The sequence below is a fragment of the Varanus komodoensis genome, unplaced genomic scaffold, assembly GCF_004798865.1.
Source record: "Varanus komodoensis strain SLA01 unplaced genomic scaffold, ASM479886v1 scaffold40, whole genome shotgun sequence".
NCBI lineage: Eukaryota > Metazoa > Chordata > Lepidosauria > Squamata > Varanidae > Varanus > Varanus komodoensis.
The window spans coordinates 3,006,261-3,026,401 of NW_025335942.1; the positions used below are offsets into that span (position 1 = coordinate 3,006,261).

The following is a 20,141-nucleotide window of genomic DNA, read 5'->3' on the forward strand; positions in this document are numbered from 1 at the left end:
CAGCCTTCCTTATGGTCCAGCTTTCACAGCCATACATTGCAACTGGGAAAGCTGGACCATAAGGAAGGCTGAGCGCAAAAGGATTGAGGCCTTTGAATTGTGGTTCTGGAGGAGACTCCTGTGAGTCCCTTGGACCGCAAGGCGATCAAACTGGTCAGTCCTAGAGGAGATCAACCCTGACTGCTCTTTAGAAGGCCAGATCCTGAAGATGAAACTCAAATACTTTGGCCACCTAATGAGAAGGAGGGACTCCCTGGAGAAGAGCCTAATGCTGGGAACAACATATGGCAAAAGAAGAAGGGGATGGCAGAGCATGAGGTGGCTGGATGGAGTCACTGAAGCAGTTGGTGTGAGCTTAGGTGGACTCTGGGAGATGGTGGACAGGAAGACCTGGAGGAATGTTGTCCATGGGGTCGCGATGGGTCGGACACGACTTTGCGACTAACAACAACAACAAGAACATAATCTTCCAGTCTTGTACATAGTTCATGTGGAGTAACTACCATGGACCTGAGTGGTACTTGGAGCTGAGAAAACATCCATTGAATTGCACCATAAAATGCATTAATATATGCCTTTTGTGTGCAACTCACATACACTGGCTGGGGAGCTGTGCAGGCAATTCTTGCTAGGTCAGGAACTGTGTGGTACAACTGGTAGACATTCAAATCTACTTGGAACCTGCATCCAAGCACTGACATCATTTGTCTACATGGTATTGTTTTCACTGGAATGTAATTGAAATATGCTTCTTCATTTTGGCACAAGTTGTCACAAGTAAATATCACTGCTAAGCATTTCAGCAATTGAATTTCAGCACATAACTTGAGCATCAGAGTGCTCAAAAATTATATATACTGTTCAGATTTCAAAACAAAACAAAAGGCAAGACTTGCCATATCGCTGGCTGATTTAATTTGTGTTGCCTTTCTTTATTGCAAGTAAGCACCTGGATACCTGAATGAGCATCTCCTTCCATATGTGCCTGCCCTCCCCTTAAGATCTGGGGCAGGTGCCCTCCCTGAAGGAGATTAGGAGGGTGACTACCCAGAGAAGGGGCTTCTCTGTGGTGGCACCCCAATTGTGGAATCCGCTCTCCAGAGAGGTTCGCCTGGCACCGTCACTTTATTCTTTTCAGTGCCAGGCCAAACCCTTTTTATTTTCCCAATGTTTTAAGACCTAAATGTTTTAATTGGGGTTTTATTGTTAGTTGTATTTTTAGGATGCTGTGTTTGTATTATCAAACTGTCCCGAGACTTCAGTAATGGGACTGTCTAGGAAAGTTTTAAATAAATAAATATTTTATAACGCTGGGTGTATCCTAGCACATTGAATCTACATTCTCCTAAGTGAAATAGTTTTTTTTAAATGTCTGTGTGTTTTATCTGCTGGGATTCTTGTGCTTAGGATGCTAAGCTGCATAGGACCAGCGATTCAGCTTCATGCACATGCCTCACCATGCAATTTGAAAGTGTTGAATGGTGCGCCGCAAATGCAGTGTTGTGTGATAGCGAGTTCTGCAGGAGTTCCGCGAGTTCCGCAGGAACAGAAAGATTAGGTGGCTAACACGATGCCATGGTCAGGACCGTATGCGTGAATCCGCCCCAGGCTGGCCTTTTTCACATTGCCAAAAAAAAAAAAAGGGAACACAAATCGGCGTAAGATACAGATCTGTTAATTTACAATATAGACAGAAATAATTTGAAAACAATTGCTATAATTTATATAGATATACAATATATCTCGGGATGCATATGTCGCAGTGGTATAAACTACTGAGCCGCTGAGCTTGTGGACTGAAAGGTCAGCTGTTCGAATCCACACGACAGGGTGAGCACCTGTTGCTTGGTCCCAGCTCCCACCAACCTAGCAGTTGAAAGCATGCAAATGCGAGTAGATAAATAGGTACCACTTTGCGGGGGGAAGGTAACAGAGTTCCATGTACCTCAGCATTTAGTCATGCCGGCCACATGACCGCAGAAACTGTCTGTGGACAAACGCTGGCTCCCTCGGCTAGGAAACGGAGATGAACACCGCCCCCTAGAGTCAGGCATGACTGGACATAATGTCATTTATATTGTTAACTTGTTTTATATTGTTAATTTATTGTATTTTAATTGATTTATTTGTAAGCCGCCCCGAGGCTTCGGCAAATGGGGCGGCATAGAAATTTTCTAAATAAATAAATAAGGAAACATTTGCCTTTACCTTTCCCATATATTTCAGCATAGCGGGGAAGATGGAGACTGCGTGGCGCGCATCCGTCAACTGTTTGCATAGACCATTTCAGGGTCCCTCCTCTCTCTCTTCATGGTTCTTTATCTTTAACGCCCACTTGGACTGTACAGCCCTTCAAACATGGGCCATCTTCAGCCCAAGGACTGGCCAACAGTCCATCCGACAGAGGACTGTTTGGTAAAGTAGGACCCATGGCCTTCCTGTTCAGCTCTAGAGAGATGCAGTGGTTAAGAGCTTTCATCCAAGAGGGAAATGAACTCACTTCTACTTCTCAAGTTTTAATCAGCTTGGCAATGAATCCTTTCCTTACGTTATATAATATATCGTACTTGCAGACATGCATCCTGGCATTTTCTGACAGCAGGATGATCAAAATTAAATCTTTGTGGCTCTAGGCAATTAGCTTTACTGTTGAGCGCAGAGTGCTCCAAGCAGTAAGCATTAAACTGAATTATAAAACTTCTTCTTCAGTGCGCTACAAATGTGGGCCCCAGGAAGAAGACCAGGAATGATTTGCTTTTTAGTGGGGTTTGTATTCTTACTTACTCATCCTGGGAATTGTGCATGCATTTTGTTTGACTGCAGACCAGGAGCTGTGAGAAGAAGAGTAGCTAAGCTATTCCCTGGGTCATCACAGCAAATGCAAGAGGGCTGTAGAAACACACACGCTCTGCTCTCGGATTGCAGGGACCCGTGGCAGATCAAGGGCCGCTCCGTGGTATGCCTCACACGAACTGGCCGGCGTGCCTGCAGCTTCAGAGGGGAATCTTTGCGATGCTTTCCTGAGGCTCTCGGGGTTTGATCCCCGGATCGCCTGCGTGCAAAGCAAGTGTTTTGCCACGGAGCTGCTGCACCCACCCCATCGAGAGCCTTGTTAAGTTGCACCGTGTGGTAAACTACAGGCCTGTTTCCCAGACTGGACTTAACGAGTCCCACTGTCTCTAATCAAGCCCTTGAGGCAATTTAATCTTGGCCTCAGACAGCCCGAACGTATTTTAGCATATGTTTTCCTTAAAAAAAAAATGATTCCAAGTTGGTATGAAGTAGACAGTGTGCCCATTTAATTTTGTTTTGTTTTGACTGTTTAAAAAAATGCAGGTATCATGTCTGTCATTGTATATACCCGGATATAAACTATTGTCTGAATGCATCTGTTGCTTCGCTTGGAAGCCCTGCAGCTGCTAGATGGCAGCAGTTCTGCAAACTCTTTTCAAGAGATTTAGTGCACAGCCTTATTCCTTGAGGATTGTGAGCCCCTGAACTTGGATGTTTATGATCCTTCCCATGCAGAGTGGGAGCTGCAGCAGAGGCAGTATTTCTCTCCCAGTCCTATCGCCCTCCGTGATTCACCAGATGGACTTTTAAAAAGATGTTCTAGGGAGCGTTTTAACCTCAGGGGACTGGCCCTGCTTGGATTTGAGGCTCGTTAGGAAGAAACAAAACCATCTGTGTCAAAAAGGATGTGCAATCTATAAAATGCAACATAATTATGAAATTCAAATGTGGATCGTCTGTAAAAAAGCAAATATCCTTTAGCTGCAGAGGTTCCTGCCGTTGCCCCCTCAGGCACTAGAAATGCTCCTGGTCCCGTGTAGAAAGGCATGGAGCAACAAGAGCCTTTGGCATGGACTTTTTATCTTCTCTCCCTCTGTTTCAGAGGCTGTCTGGATAAGTTCATTCCCCTTCCAGGGAAAAACAGGAAGGCAGAATGAGAGAAGGTCCAGCTATCCCAGTTTATGTCAGCAAAAAGGTGTATAAATGTCCCCATGTCAAGAATCAATCTGCTCTCCTCTTCGCCATCCAGAACTCTCTGTTATCTCCCTCTCTGAGGTTGAAGCTGGCCATGTTTACTTGGGGCAAGAAAAGGTGTGCATGGCGGGGGTCCCATTCTGTCATACGAAAATGATGCTATTGTGGGAATGAGAGATGTTGGTGCATATGACTCTCCCCTTTTGCCCGTTGAGAGAAGCTACTTTGCTCCTGATTTATACATAGATTCCTTAATCCAGTTGGCTGGAGCCAGAAATAGTTCCGCAGCTCAGTGTTTTTGCGTACCGCTCCTCATCCATCAAACACCATCTCATAACTAATCCTTTTGATCACAAGAATCTTCTCTTCTAAATCTGTCATCTGCACTTATTTAATCTTTGATGCCAGCAGGAAATCAACAATAGCTAAGTTGCTCTCAGAGGGGGTAGGGAGTTGCTAATTTTATTTACAGATGAAAAGAGCTGGTGTTAGGGGGAGCTACTGAACTGTGGAAAGACAACAGATATCTCATTTAGTTGACATGAGTCTATAGTTCTAAGTCTCTGACATACTTTCACTTTTTTGGAGTGTTTTTAAGCTTTGTTGCATGTTGCTTCAAAATTTATTTTTAGAATTCCTCTTGTTAAGCTGTGGTACTGGGCGAGTTTATGTCATCAATCCAAAGATAGGAGATGCAGGTGATTCCCTCTTGTTTTCCCATTGAGACCAAAGATTACTCGAAGAAATTCCATAGTCTTGTATAGCAGAAGTTATCTAGGGTGACAGAAAAAGTCCTACAGCGTTCCATTACTTTTTTCTATTTAAAGATGGATAGGAATCTGCTCTTAGAGCAGTGGTTTTAGAAGGCAGAGGGAAACTGCTTGTATATGATAGAATTAGTACTTTATAGGACTCTTTGGTAGATCCCTGCTGCCTGCAGCAAGCTCTTGAATGCAGGCGTGTGCATTTAGGCTCCCAAATTGTCAAATAAAGCCAGAAGAATGGTTGTTTCTGCCTGCTTCTGTTCGTTTATGGCAAAGCTTTTTGGATCCAGCGAAGTCTCTGCCTAGGTTCTTGGTGTCTCTTCCTGTGAAATTCCCAACAGCTTAGCAATGAGAGCAAGGTACATAAATCAGCAACACTATGGGAAAGGGAATGACTGCAATGGCTAGAGGAAAATTCCACCTGCAGCAAGATCAGGAAAGGGCCTGCATGCCACTCAGCTCCCTGTAGCCACATTCATGCAGTCCTCATGTGTTGGAAATGTGTTTACCTTCTACATCTACATATTTAAGTGCATTAAATGCATTGAGTTTTATATAGCCAAGACATCTGATCGCAGGGAAGTCCTGTGCTCAGTTCACAAATGCTAGAGGAAGAAGACAATGTTGGAGATTGGCTGAAAACACGAGTCACTTTTGTTTCAATATTAGATCTCCAAATCAGTAGGCAGGGCTGGTTTCTGGCACTGAAACTGCCGTCTATCCTTTATTGCCCTTTGGAGGCTCTGAATTTCGCCTCCCTTCAGTATCAGGTGGGGATTGCCTGCTTTTGACCACTCAGAAGAAAGATCCATTATCAGGAGCAAGCTTGATCAACATCTCATGGTGTATGAGAAATTTGCAGTAATTCTGGCCCATTAACTCTCTCCCGTCAAAACTCCAATATTACTGACATGTACTTAAGGATACAACTTGTGAGATAGATAGATATCACTGAGGGGGGATTGATAGCATCCCTGAATATTAAGGCACTATACCCTGAACTCCATGCAATGTTTTGTTTTAATAACCATTCAGATGCTGGTCCTCCACTTGTATTGACGGAAAACAAAGCAAAATACTTCTCTGCAGATTTGCAGTTTATAATTCCAGTTTTACCTGAAATAGTACTCCCAACAGCAATGATCAATTTCCAAGAGAGTTCAGGTCAAAACTTGCCGCTCCACAAAGCTGCCTGTTTTATCAGGATATGCTTGCCTCCTGTAGAAACATGAGGTTTTATAAATTACTTTTTGCCCCTTGTCAGAAATTTGGGCATTCTCCAATAAATACTCCTTATTTAAATGTCACAAACTAGAAATTGAAAAATCTGGTAATTTCTGGTTCATTGGCTGAAGCTGACAAACTCTCAGAATGTTACTGATTGAACATTGATTTATTTATCTTTATTTTATTTCTATACTACTCGACAGCTGACACTCTCTGGGTGGTTCACAACAGCACACAAAATACAATGCAAATGCAATATGAAATACAAATAGTAATACATGATAAACAACCACAATTGTCGTTAAACCATTCTGGGCAAAACCCTTCACTCTTCCACATACAGTGGTACTTTGGCTCACGAACTTAATCCGTTCCACAACTCTGGTCATGACCTAAATTGGTTGTGAGCCAAGTCGAATTTCCCCATAAGGGTCAATGTAAATGAGGTTAATCTGTTCTGCAACTATTTTTTTTTTTACTCACAAAAATTTGAGTAAAATGACAAAAAACAACAGTGACAAAGAACAAAAATCGTGGCCACCCCCCCCCCCAGCGATTGTGCAGGGGGGTGCGGGGAGACGGGCGCAATCGCAGGTGCCCTGGGGAGGTGGGTGTGGGCATGTGGGTGCGCTGGGGGGAGGCAGGCGCGCTCGCGATCGTCACCCGATGCAGAGTTCGCGACCTGTGGCAAAATTTTTCTGAAATTTCTGTTCGCGACCCAATTTGGTCGTGAACCGAGGCATTTGTGAGCCGAGGTACCACTGTATTTCTCACAAAACAGGTGACCTTTATCAGGTCCTGGTGCTTCGTTTCTCAAATGTCTTGCCCCTGAACTCTAGCGTCACAATGAGAACCCAAACATAAGAGCCATGCCCTACCCCGTCAGTGGAGAGGGACAAAATGGCAAAACCTCAGTCCACGATGGTGCTGTCCCTCCAACTGCCCATCTGCAAGGCATGGCCCACCAACAGCTCCTGTGGGACAGAGTGGTCTTATTCTTTGACTTCCTTCCGGTAGATGTCACGGTGCTCAGTGCAGCACCAAAACACACACAGTAGGAAGCCAGAAGATTAACGAGCACATCATGGGTGACTTGAAATCCCTTCGAGATCTCACCTTCACATCTCAAGCTTTCATCCAAAAGGACCGTTGAGAGTAAAAGCCCTCTCCTTTGATGGGGAAGGGCCATTAATTGCTTCTGCAGTTAACAAGAGTAGGCTGGGTGCACAAAGGACACACCTGCTTCTGACATGGGAATACCCACCCAGTCAACAGCAGCTTTCACTGATCACTCACACGGTGGCTTCCATATGGCCTGAAGTGCCTGATCCCGTCTAATCTTGGAAGATAAGCAGGGTCAGGTCTGGTTGAAATCTGGATGGGTGACCCAAATCTTGTGAACTCCTCAGGGAGCTGCTGCTATGGCAGTGTAGAGATAGACTGTAATAAGAACAATAATGACAATGACAGCAGCTGCTTCATTGCCGCCCTGACTTGGGACCAACCAGGTTCCTGGGAGAGAGATGCTATCCCTCTTTCCCCATTTCAAAATAAATTCAGGCAAGAACCCTGACCAGACTAAACAGTGTCTTTGACTCCTTCTGAAGACCCAGCTTGGATCTTCTCATTATTACAATACTTATTACTTTCTGCTGGCCTAGAAGAATGTTATCCTGGGCAAATGTGTACGATCCACTCTCACCATAGGAGGTCCCACTGAATTTTAAATGTGCCACTGCCCTACCCCAGCTCTGTGGGAGTGTCCCACGACTCCTTTAGGCAAAGGTGCAGTAGCAAGACTTCCCCATACTATAAGGCCATTCTGCTTCTTCTTGAGATATTTTATGGTCTGTATATTCGTGTTCTGAGACATCAACGATATGTGCACCCCTGAAAGTCCAGAAGGACAACACCGGCCACCATATTGTGTCTCCTTCATGGAGGAGACTGGTTGGTGACAGTGGACCTCTGAGATGCCTACCTCCATATCACCCTGTACCCCGAATCGCCCCCATTCATCGGATTTGCAGTATGCAAACAACTCTCTCAATTCACCTTCTTCCCCTTCAGCTTTGCTGTAACACTGAGAGTTGTTACCAATTGCATGGCAGTGGTCACAGCATACCAAATATTGCAGTTTTCCCATGCATCAACAACCAGCTCTTCAGGGCTTCCTTCCAAGAGCATTGCTTCTGCTCGCTCTCTTCTAAAATCTATCAGTTGTATCTCAGTGTTGTAATCCTGAGGAAGAATTCACAGCCCTGAGAATAAATTAAACCTTCTGCACCAGCCTTTGCTTCCTGCTCTTGGTTCTTGAACAGTGGGAATCACTGTACCTTTTCCCTGCCACACCATAGAGGTCTCAAGTCTCAGATGGCCATATCTCACAGAAATTGGCCATATCCTTGGGTAATAATGCAATAGGAGAATAGTCACAGCACGCAAAGGCTTCTGGGAAACAGAATGTATGCGCATTGCCCTACAGCTTCTCAGAAAGGTCTTCCAAGGAGCAGCACAGAAAAGGTGGGCTGGCCATCCCTCGAACACAGGATGGCAGGGCTGCAGTGTCCCTCATCAGCTGTGCCTCTCCTCAGCCTTTTTGAACAAGTGGCTCTTTCTGAAATAAAAAAAGAGGAAGTATTATAAAGCGCCAATGCAGCCTATTCCTTGGAACTGGGACAACCTAGAACTGGGGGGCAGTTCTCTTCCACGCAGGAAATACATCCGAGTGTGAAATATATACTCGTACACCCTGCCTTTGAGAGGGGTATATTCAAGAATACCTCCAATCCATACAATCCATTCTGCTGTATAATCTAGCGAACAAGACCATGTGGGTCTGATTTTTCCAGCTAAAAGCAGTGGGACTCAAACATGCTTGATTTGAGCCAGATCATGTTTAGACTAGAAATTCACACATGCCTTTGAGAGTAGTGTATGCCTTGTCATAGAGTCATGTGAAGTTTATTTATTTTATTTATTTGGAGTTTTTGTATGCCGTCCCATTCGCATAAGCCATTCGCATAAGTTGCAGGCTGTTGTGAATTCTTTCTCCATCCTTGGGTAATGCTAGGAAGTACAGATACTTAATTACACTAAAAATGAGTGTATTAACTTTTTGGCTAAAAATATCAAGCAGAAATATTTAGTTCTTGCCTTTTTTCCTGTGTCATGATTGGCATTGAAACCATCTTTATCTAGTCACTGGCTTCTATAAGAACTTTATTTTGTCTTGAAAGCTTTAAAATCTTATCATTCTTCACTCTGTGGACCACAGATGTCTCAGTGATATCTTTAGTTCCTCTTATCAGTTGTCTGGCAGGTAGGAAGTGCAAATTTACGCGTTTTATCGTGCATAATTTTTCTCTCTTTGTGGTATTATTTATAGGTTACATAGGATTTCTTTTTTCTTAGCTTGAGTGATTGAAGACCTTAATAACATTCGTTAATCTCCCCAGGTTTGTTTGGCTTTTTTAAATCCTGAGGAAGAATTCACAGCCCTGCAACTAAGTTAAATTCCCTCCCTTGGTCTTCTCTTCCTGCCCTTGGTCCTTGTGTAATGGTAATTGATGCTCATACTCCCTGCAGCACCATAAAGGTCCCAAGAACATAATCATTCTCATCCTCATTGGTGGTGGGAGCATTTTATTTTATTTATTTATTTAAAAGTTTTCTATACCGCCCCATCACAGACGTCTCAGGACAGTTTGCAACAGATTAATAAAATGGAATTAAAACTAGAAATAGGAGTAACAGTTGCACAGCATCTGGTGTTAAAATATATAACCACTAAATAAAATCAGTTAACAGTTAAAATACTAGGAGAATAAAAAGGGTTTTGCCTGATGCCGAAAGGAAAGAAGCATTGGTGTCAGGGGGACTCTCTGGGGAGCATGTTCCACAGTCGGGGCACCACCACAGAGAAGGCTCCTCCGGATAGTCACCCTCTTGATCTCCTTCAAGGACGGCTCCCAGAAGAGGGCCTCTGCCTCAGATCTCAAGGGACGGGCGGGCACATAGGGGAGAAGGCACTCCTGCAGGTATCCAGGACCCAAGCCATTTAGGGCTTTATAGGTCACCACCAGCACCTTAAATTGGGCCCAGACTTTGACTGGGAGCCACTGTAAGCGACAGAGGACTGGCATTATATGTGAATACCTGCCAGTCCCCATTAGTGTCCTGGCAGCTCTGTTCCATCCCCGCCTGTACAGCAGACTTGGATGTGTGTTCGTTTGGCAGAGAAACAAGACCATCCCGAAATAAGAGAGTTATTTCTGCATTTGTGGGGTTCCCCTGAATATGCAATATATATTTGTAAATTCAAGAAAAAGACTGTATGACCCTCCTTCCCTGGAAAATGGCCCTTTGAGCTTCTAGGGTCTGCAAAACATTCGGGCCGCAGGAATGTAAAAAATAATATAACTCATCAGCTTGTCTGAAGTGTGCAGTCTGGATTCACAGGAATGCCAAGAACAGGAATGGCCAACGCTATTCCCCAAGCATAGATATGCTAAAACGCGGAATTTTTCCTTTTGTTTTGCTTTGGTTTTGTACAGGAGCTCTCACTCCTGTCCTGGAAGGGAGGGGGAACAGAGAATTCTGTGGGAACCGGAAGTTGGGGGTAGTGTATAAAATTGGAGTAAAATTTAGTAATCAGTGCGAGGCTGAGGCTGCTTGACTCATGGAAAGCTTAAGCTGCCCTTTGGGGGAAAACAAAGGAAAATGGGAAGGGAGACGTTGGGTTCCCCGAAACTAGTTTAAGGTATTTTTGGCATTAGGGTTGGGGAGCAGGGGAGGAACATGCACCCCTGGGTGGAAAAGCTCCCTTCCCTGTCTGTGTAAGAATAGAATGTCCAGGCCTTTGACAAGGTCTCGTGAGGATGGGACTGAAAAATAGGTATTATCTGCAAATCCCATCACTACATCTCACGGAAGTGAATTCCATATTTTAGTTATGCACTATGTGAAGAAGGGCTTCCTTTTATCTGTCCTGAATCTCCCACGCATCAGCTTCATGGGTGAACCAAGGTTCTGGTATGATGGGAAATGGAAGAAAACAACTCCCTCCTCACCATGCACCGTTTTGTGCATCTGTCATGTCTCCCCTTATTCACCCTTTTTCCTAAGCTAAATAGTCTCTGCTGCCCCTGTGCCAGCCCCTTGATCCTTTTAAAGGCCCATTTCTGCATTTTTTCCAAACGTACAAAATCCTTTTTAGATACGGTGACCGGGGCTGTACTCAGTATTTTAAGTGTGGTTGCCCCATAGATTTGTGTAAGGAGAGCATGATCCTGGCAGTCTTATTTTTCATCCCTGTCCCTTTTTAAGCCTAGCATCGAGTTTGCCTTTTTCACAGCAGCTCAGCACTGCGTCAGTCTTCCCATCGGCAAGATCCCTTTCGCAGCCGTTTACTGCCAGCTTCAGGTGGAGCGGCTCCTGGTTTAGCTTGCAGGCCATCTCTGACTGTTCTGTTCTTCTTTCTTTATTGATATTTTAGAGCTCCTTCTCTCTGCTTGCGCAACTTACTTGGGTATCTCATTGATGAGCTCTGAATTTGCTGCCAAGACTGTGTTATGGGGTTTGCATCCTGATTTGGTTGCATGCTGGGACTTGTTTCATAGGGACTTCTTTCCTGGGACACACACACTAATCCATGGCTCTTATCTAGAGTGTTGACTGAATTTCCCTCACCATGGGGGAAAAAACCCTAATACATTCCTGGAGTAATTTAGACTGTGTTTAGAGACAACTTGGGCTCTGTAATTTTTTGTATTGTTGTAGCAGAACAATATGGTTCCGGTGATGCTTTTAAATCTTGCCAGAACTCAGGTTCCATTTAGCTTCTCTGAGTCATTTCATATGACTCCTTGACTGTAACAGGAGAGGCAGAAAGGTAAATATAGCAGCTCCTAGAAATGAAAAACATGTGAACTGACATAAACAATCCAATTTGTTTGTTTTTCCGCAGACAAAAAGGAAGTGAAGGTGGGAGAATATAATGCTATACTTGATTCACTGGAAATCATCAACAACTCCATCAAATTCCATGGTAAGAAGCAGCCACAGAATGGAATAGATTTCTCTGCATAATATTTTGGGCGCGTGCAATGCTACAGAGATGTTTCGTCACGACTCTGGGAGCAAAAGTGGCTCAAGTAATCTGCTGACTCTGGATGGCCATGAGAGATGAGGAAGGGCCTCTCCAGAGTAAAGTTCCACCCCCATAGCTTTCCCTCAGGGTATAAGCAGGCAGAACACTGATCATGCCAGGCAGTGGTAAAATTAGGGGACAAACCGCTGTCGGTGCAATGATCTTGGTATTGTAGGCCTTCTCCTGCCCTCTTTTGGCTTTTCCTCTCCTCTCCCAGAGGGCAGCCATTACATCACCTTCTGGTCAAAAGGCCAGGAACGCCATGTATTTTGAACAGAAACCAGGGTTGTCTGGAGCCCCTTGGAATTCTGCCTTTAGCAGACCATTAAATCCTTTTTATTCTTTATTCCTTCTAGTTTTCCCTTCCCCTTCCCATTTACATTCCCTCAGCATCCAGTTGGGGCACTGAGATACCAGCAATTGTGGTGTGAATTTCCACCACCGTTCCTCTCCACCAGGGACATGTATTCCACTAGGCACGGTAGATCCTTCATACTAGGGTCCAACATTCAAAGAACATTTGTAAGTGCCATAGAAAGAACACAGGGTGCTTCTGATCTGCTAAGTTTGGCCCACCAGGCCTCCATATCCAGCCCATGAAAGCCTCCAGGACCACTGTCCCCTTAGAGAATAGAAAAAGAGTCTTGCTGAGTAGTTTCTTCTCACTCAGACATGATCTTGAGTGCACCTTGAGACCAAAGCTCTCCTGGTTTTGTTCACCATCTTTCCTCATTCTGGGAAACAGGAAGTGTTTCTCAGGAGTTCTGTCCCTGTTTGACACCAAGGTCCATTGCAGGCACGAATCTTTGGCCGGACTTCAGTTCAAACAGTCGAAGTGATATGCAGACTGCAGAATCAATGGTACATTGAGAGAAAAGAAATTTGAATCCATAGAATATTTTGGAGGAAGAAGGTTCTCCCAGGCTCCCTGCCCTCATACAATGATTGGGCTGCGGCCTTTTGTAAACAGGATGTGTTTTCTCTCTTTCAGGGCTGGTGTCTGTGTTTTTAGAGTACTTTTTCACATGTGCTTTAGCTGGGATTATTAGCTCTTCTAAGTAGTGCTGCATTTGTATGTGAGAAAAGATCTGATCCATCTCCTCCCATCCTTCTTCATTAAAAATGCAACAGGATTATATGGGTATGAAATGTGGGGAGTCAGCTGCTAAGTTCCTTTAGCATTAGTCTCGTCACAGGAATAAGCAGGGCATCAAACCTGGGTTAATATGAATGAGCTTGTATAAAGTTGCGGGTCGCACAGCTTCTGATAGCAGGTTTGCAAGTGTCTGATATTTTAAAATGTCCTCTATTTAAAAAGGAAAAAAACCCTTTTGGAATACATCGTGAAGAATGGCTTTACTTAGGTCTCCCCGTAATATTCTAGTTTATTATATCATGGTATATTAGTATACCATAACATGCTAATACAGATAGGTCCTAGTTTTGAACTGCATTCAAAACTATGGCACATCTCTCCCACCTACAGGCTGAAGTGATGCTTTCTCAAATCCATCACTGTGGTTGGTGCAACTTGCAAACCAGCTCTTAGGCAATTGCAGAATCCGATCCTTTATTTCAGGCAGAGCAGCACTTGGTGAATCCACAGCGCTTGCGAAAGCGTGCAGTGCAGCATGGGAAGGGGTGGGGTAGCAAGTCAGCCCGTGCGGTGTCCATTCCTCTGAATGTATTTTATTTCGCTGAGTCAGGTAAAGCCTTCAGCACTATTTGAATGTGGTCCATGACGCCGTTCCCTGCATTTTCTTGAGCCAGACCATAACAGGTAGCTCCATGAAAGGAAAAACAAAACAGAAGTGTCACCATCTTCTGGCTTCGACAAGTGGGACTCGCTCTTTTTGGAGCAAGAGTCGAGGCCAATGAACTTCAAATAGTTTTGCTCTTGCAAGTGCCTTACTTTATGTCTCTGTGACAACGGGCCAGCGTCTGCCTGCAGGACTTCGCTTAAAGCTGCCATTTCCAAAATTGTAATGAATCCTAATGAATATTTCTAGAGCACTTTAAAGTGTGTGGAGTGCTCTGTGTGCCTTGTCTCAGCAAGGAAATCAGGAAAGGAGATCAGGAAAGGAAGGGTGTTAGAGAGCAGGGTGGTGGTGTGGTTAAGAACCTGGTGAGCCAGGTTCTGATCTCCACTCAGCCACAGAGCTAAGAGGGTCCGGCTTTGGGCTGGGCACAGACTCTCAGCCAGCCTTTGAGGACTGAGAACAGAAGGACGAGAATGATGCAAGCCACCCTGAGTTCTTTAAAAAAGAAAAAGGCAGGCTAGAACTCCAAATACATCATAGTTCACATTATTATCCATTTCACTTCCATGCTGCAAATGGGAAGCTTGCAGATGACACTGGAATTAGAATCTTTACCCCGCTGTTTGTCTTTTGTAGTTGCCCGGAAGTGCCTGTTTTAGTGCCTTCAGCTTCTTTAGCCATTACAGCCCTGGAAAGAGCAAAGCTTTCCTTCCTATTCAAATCTGAATGGTGCATCTGATATTGAAATTGGGTATTTGAGGATTTGGACCTACTGCCTGGGAATGTCATCCATATTTCATGATGAGTTAATGAATGAAGGGGTGAAGTGTGTGATTTCATTAGAATAACTGTGGAATGTATTTACGTATGCCCTTGACTGAGGAGGGGTTCTGCTTAAGAGCCATTGCAATTGTTAGTCTCTGATTGAATACGAAATGAAACACATGTATATCCATAAGCTACCCTGCATCTCTAGGATACGGCCCTGGCATCTCTAGTTAAGAATCCCAGGTGGCGGTCCATATGCTTCTCCTGTATATAAATAATGTACAGCAGAAGCTGTGTTGCTGTGTTTTATATTGTTTCGTAAAACCAAATGACTTTAATAAACACATTCCTTTAAGAAAGAACCCACAACTCCTGCCTGAGATCTCAGGAAGAGACCGTGCCCATCAGGGTAGGTAGCAGACCATTGACTTGATCCGGCACAGAACAGATGCTTGTGATGCATGCCTTACTTGTAATTTTGTGGAAGTTAAGACGTGAACAAGAATACATGTATAGAATTGGAGGCAGTGGTAGCTTGGGGGTTTGTTGATTTCTCCTTGGATCAGTAGGGTGTTAATTCATGTTTTCCCTCTCCTTTCTGATATTTTAGGAAAAGAGCCGCCAAAGGACAGAACAATTATCCAAAAGCAACTTCGCAAAATCTCCCTGCCTCTCTACAGTATTCTTTCTGCACTCACCATCCTGGGAATGATCATGGCCAGCGCCTTTTTATTCTTTAACATCAAAAACCGAAACCAGAAGTAAGCTGTGCACATACACGTCAGGGTGGGAGTCAGCTTTCCTTTTGGGGGCTTCATGCGGACAGTGATAGGGGATGCAGGGCCACCTCTTTCCCTCTCCTCTCCGCCATCAGTTCTTCTCGCTCTGCTCTCCACACCCACGTCGCTCTCGCCAAAGACTTGAACTGATTGCTTGCGGAGAGCCTTTGACCTTTGTCTGAGGGCTCCAGCTTGCTTTGTCCTCCTTTAGATGGTTACAGGTTGCCTGCTTCCTCTCCTTGCACCTGCCCCCGTGCAAATCCTATGGACGGGCCCTGCTAGCATTAAAGCAATCGCCTGGTGTCAATCCGTAAAAGCAGCGGACAAGGTACAAAGTTGATCGCTTCACTTCAGTTGATTCCACTCCAGCCGAACTCAGGGGATTTATTTCTGAGTAAACATGTGTTGGATAGGACAGCGCAGAACCTTCCCGCCTCCACCTGGGAGAATGAAACACATGCCCCGAATTCCCCCATTGAAACAAATGTGCCTTAGAAGTGCTTAGCTTTGCCTGGATCATGCCCAGTATTTTAAAAAAATATTCTGCTTAATTGATGTTACTATATAATATCTTTGTGTTGGAACGTTTTATTAAATCCTTTTATTCTGTTAGATCAAAATTAGTGTTTTCCACTGTGTATTATTAGCATAATCCCAAGCTAATTAAACTACTGTGTAACATAAGGAGTTGCTTTTAGTATAAGAGATCAAAGACGTTTAGCCATAATAATGCTAATCTAAACTTATTTATGAAGCGAGCGTGTGTATTTACATATTTCCACAATTCAGCAGATAGAGCTGATTCAGAAATCCTGCCTGACATAGTGCATTCGTAGGTTGTTTCCAAACAGTGACATTTGCACATATCTGTGTGCTAAAATGACACATCGAGAACTTACAGGTCACATAGGAACAACCTCGGGAGCCTTCACATTTTTCCTGTTTTTGATCTGCATGTGTGTACATTCCAGTCAACCGCTTCTTGTTCCAGTCATTTTTCTCACGGTATGCACATTTTAACTCCAACGTATGAGTCTGTGTTTCAGATCATGAATGAACTTACATTCTTCTGATTTAATATTTATAAATGATGCATTTTAACAATTAATATTAATTTTTATCATTGGAGGTTATTGATAATGGCTCACAGAGCAGGAAAATACTTTTTCCTTTTCTGTTTTTGCCTTCCAATTTCTTGCACTAGGTAGCCATGATAGTGCTGAACTACTCGAAGAGGTGGGTTCCCCTATTTTCCTCAGTAGTTGGACCTCCCCTGGAATATTGTGTCCATTTCTGGGCACCAAGATTTAAGAAAATGCAGGTAAATTAGAAAGGGTCCATGGGAGGGCAACAAAATGATCCAGGGACTGGAGACACTGCCCTGTGAGGAGAGACTGAGAGAACTGGGCATGTTCAGCCTTGAGAAGAGAAGGCTGAGGGGGGACATGATGTCCCTCTATAAGCACCTGAAAGGCTGCCACAAAGAGGAAGGTCAAGATCTCTTCTTGCTGATACCAGAGTGTAGGACATGGAATAGTCAGTTCAAGTTGCGACAACCCAGATTCAGGCTGGACATCAGGAAAAGCTTCCCCACTCACTGTCAGAGCAATACAACAGTGGGACCAGCTGCCTAGAGAGGTGGTGGGCTCTCCCACAGTAGGGGCATTCAAGAAGAAACTGGACAGCCATCTGAGTGGGATGGTGTGACTTGGGTGTCCTGCAACAGCAGTGGGTTGGACCTAATGGGCCACCCTATTTTCCTCTGAGGGTAGGAAGGGAGACTGATGGTGATTATTTTCATTCCAATTCCCTCCAGAGAGGCGTGAATGTGTTTTATTTAAGACATTTATTGACTTAATAGTGGTGTGTTGATTGTTTCAGAGAGTGGGCTTTAGTTATTGGTTGTTTGTTATGTTCTTGTGCGATTTGTTCATCAACCTGGGGACGGATGGTCTCATTGCTATCAGTATGTCCTGGGTAGGGGGATAGATGGAGGTTCAGGATTAACCGGCAACTTAAGAATGATTAAACACCTTTTGCACTCAGGACAAATGAGGATTGTGCTGGCCTTTTTCTCAAATTTGATGGAGATGGTCTCATACTTGGTACTGAGAACTTCTAGGATGGTTCTGAGGCACCATAAGAAATATCCCAGATATACTGAATCTGGGGCAGTACAGAAATTCATGGCTAACCATGGTAACCAGCAGGTTCTCAGCTCAGTGCTTGTGGTGTGGCCGAGATGTGGGTTTAACATTCGGGCAGGAGAATATTGATCTGAAGGTGTGGGGTTTAATATCTGTTCCCTTGTGATTTCCGGTTGAGACGTAGACTTTTGGTAGCTTTTCCTCTCCATATGAGTTGTGTTGGATGGATTTCATTTGTTTGGGCCTAAGGTGGTGGACAGGGTTCGTATTTGGCCAGCCATTTGCATGTTTTTCCCTTTCCTGTCCTCATTTATTCTCTGCAATAAGGAGGAGATTGCCAGCTAGGTTGCAAGTACCTTTTTGAGATAGGAGGTGATACCAGCCTGTTTACAATAGGTAGCAGTTAATATGTCCTTGAAGAAACATAGCCTGAATCTGGGAGATGAAACTTACTATAGCCCAGTCCCTAATATTTCTTTCCTCTGATCCCTGATCAGCCCCAGGGTCTCCTGGATGAATTGATTTTCTAGATCCATTTCAATCCAGTTTCAGGCCTGGGTTTAGAATGGAAATTGCCTTAGTCTCCTGTGGGATTATTGTTTCCGAGGGACCATGGAATATTGGCCTCTCTGCAGCTTTCTGTAACATCGGCCCTGGTATCCTGAGTGGGATGCAGGGATGCCGTTTGGCAGTTGCAGCCCCCAAAGGAACTGGCCTGTAGTTTGAGGTATACCTAGATGTCCTTGTCAGCAGAGGTGCAGGTGATCTTGGCTGATACACCAGCTATGACTCTAGTTAGACAGAGACAGCCTTGCAACAGTTATTTACACTCTGATAATCTCTCGTGCGGATTATGCAAAGCATGGTACATTGGATTGCCTTTGGAAATGGTCCGTAAACTTCAGTTAATCCAGAAAAGGGTAGCTGATTGGAACTGTCCCCTGGAATCAGATGATCCCGGTATTTTTCCACCTGCTCTGGCTGTCCATCCAAATTCAAAGTAATTTTTTAACCTTTAAAACCAGCTTGGGGCCACGTTGCATCTCCTGCTGCATTTACCTAAGTGAACACCAAGGTCGGGATCTCAGGTGGCCTTTCCAAATGGGTGGTTATAAAAGGAAGAGCCTTTTCCGTGGTGGCACCCGAATTCCAGAATGCCCTCCCCAGAGAAGCTTGCTCATCATCTCTGTTACGGTCTTTTCAGCATGTGCTAAAGGACTTTTTATTCTCCCAGGGATTTTAAGAACTGTTTTTGATACTTTTAGAGCTCCTCACTTTGACTTTTTCTGTTGACTTTGCTCTTTACGTGCCATCAGGTTTTAACTCTTTGCTGCTGGGTGTATCTTCCTTTTCTCACGTGCCCTTTTAAATGCACTCTTTGTATTTTATGTTCTTCATATATTCTGCTCCACCCACAGAACTTGAGAGAGGTTTAAAGATGCAATAAAGAAGGCTAACCTATCTGGTCTCTGATCTTTGGAGGCTTCTGTGATTCCTTAGTGCATCCGGACTGATGCCAGCAGGGCAGAAGCAGGAACGGAGGCATTGTTTTAAAAACTTCCTCCTTATTTAGCGAAATCATGCTTCTGGGGCTGGAGAAGCCATAGGTTTGTGTGGCTATCGGCCTTCCCCTTCCCCTCCCACTGGAACACCTTCCTTTTGACCTCGGCGGCTCTTTCCATGACAAGGACTGGGTGGAAAGGTCAGATGTTGCAGTACCCTTCCTGAAATTATGCACCATGCCTGCTTTTGGGAGGGAGATATTAAAAAATCCTGTGACCTCCCAGAGATGCAGCAAAAAACCTTAAATAAATAATCTTCCTCCCAAGAAAAACCTGCTCAGTTTTGTAGAAAAAGCGAAGATTTTAATGTTATTGTCCAGGCACCTGTTGGTTCCCTTACTTAATTGTAGGTTTCCAGCTTTCTGTGGTTTCATACGGATTGGCACCATTCCTTCCTGTGTTGGTGCCCCGAGTTCCTCTTCTTTGAGAGCCCACCTGCTGATTTTACCTGTTGGTGCTCTGGCTTGTACAGGAGCCACAATCTGAACACGACCTCCTTTGGGTGACTGTTTTCTGGTCTTCTCTCTATAGGTTGATAAAGATGTCCAGTCCCTACATGAACAACCTCATTATTCTTGGGGGAATGCTGTCCTATGCATCTATATTCCTTTTTGGCCTTGATGGATCTTTTGTCTCTGAAAAGACATTTGAAACCCTTTGTACTGTAAGTAGCTCTGAACAATTTTAATAGAGATGCTCTTTATGTTTTTCATCACACCAGCCATTACACATATAATACTTCAGGTTTCTGTAGAGGTACTTCAAACTGCAATCACATGTGCTTTCGAAGTCTAAATGGATACTTGTTTGGTTTACAGTGGCCAAAATTTGGGAAAATCGGCTTTAACCAGCAGTTAGTTCTTTCTTATATGTGGTGAGAAGGAAGGGAAAGGTCGTGTCTCAAGGAGACACTGATTATACCTCCTTTCAAGCTACCTCCTTTCTGTGCTTCACAGATCTAGCCAATTTCAGACTACTCTTTATTTTTCTTGCATT

General features: G+C 44.2%; 1 protein-coding gene across 1 annotated transcript in view; it reads left to right on the forward strand.

The window, feature by feature from the left end:
- The window catches only part of GABBR2 (gamma-aminobutyric acid type B receptor subunit 2), a 303,445-nt gene that overhangs the window by 192,727 nt on the left and 90,577 nt on the right, over positions 1-20,141 (forward strand). Inside the window, exons 9-11 of the mRNA XM_044442826.1 lie at positions 11,947-12,027; positions 15,268-15,418; positions 19,677-19,809. Of these exons, the coding sequence (XP_044298761.1) occupies positions 11,947-12,027; positions 15,268-15,418; positions 19,677-19,809 (365 nt within the window). The remainder of the gene's footprint in view (positions 1-11,946; positions 12,028-15,267; positions 15,419-19,676; positions 19,810-20,141) is intronic.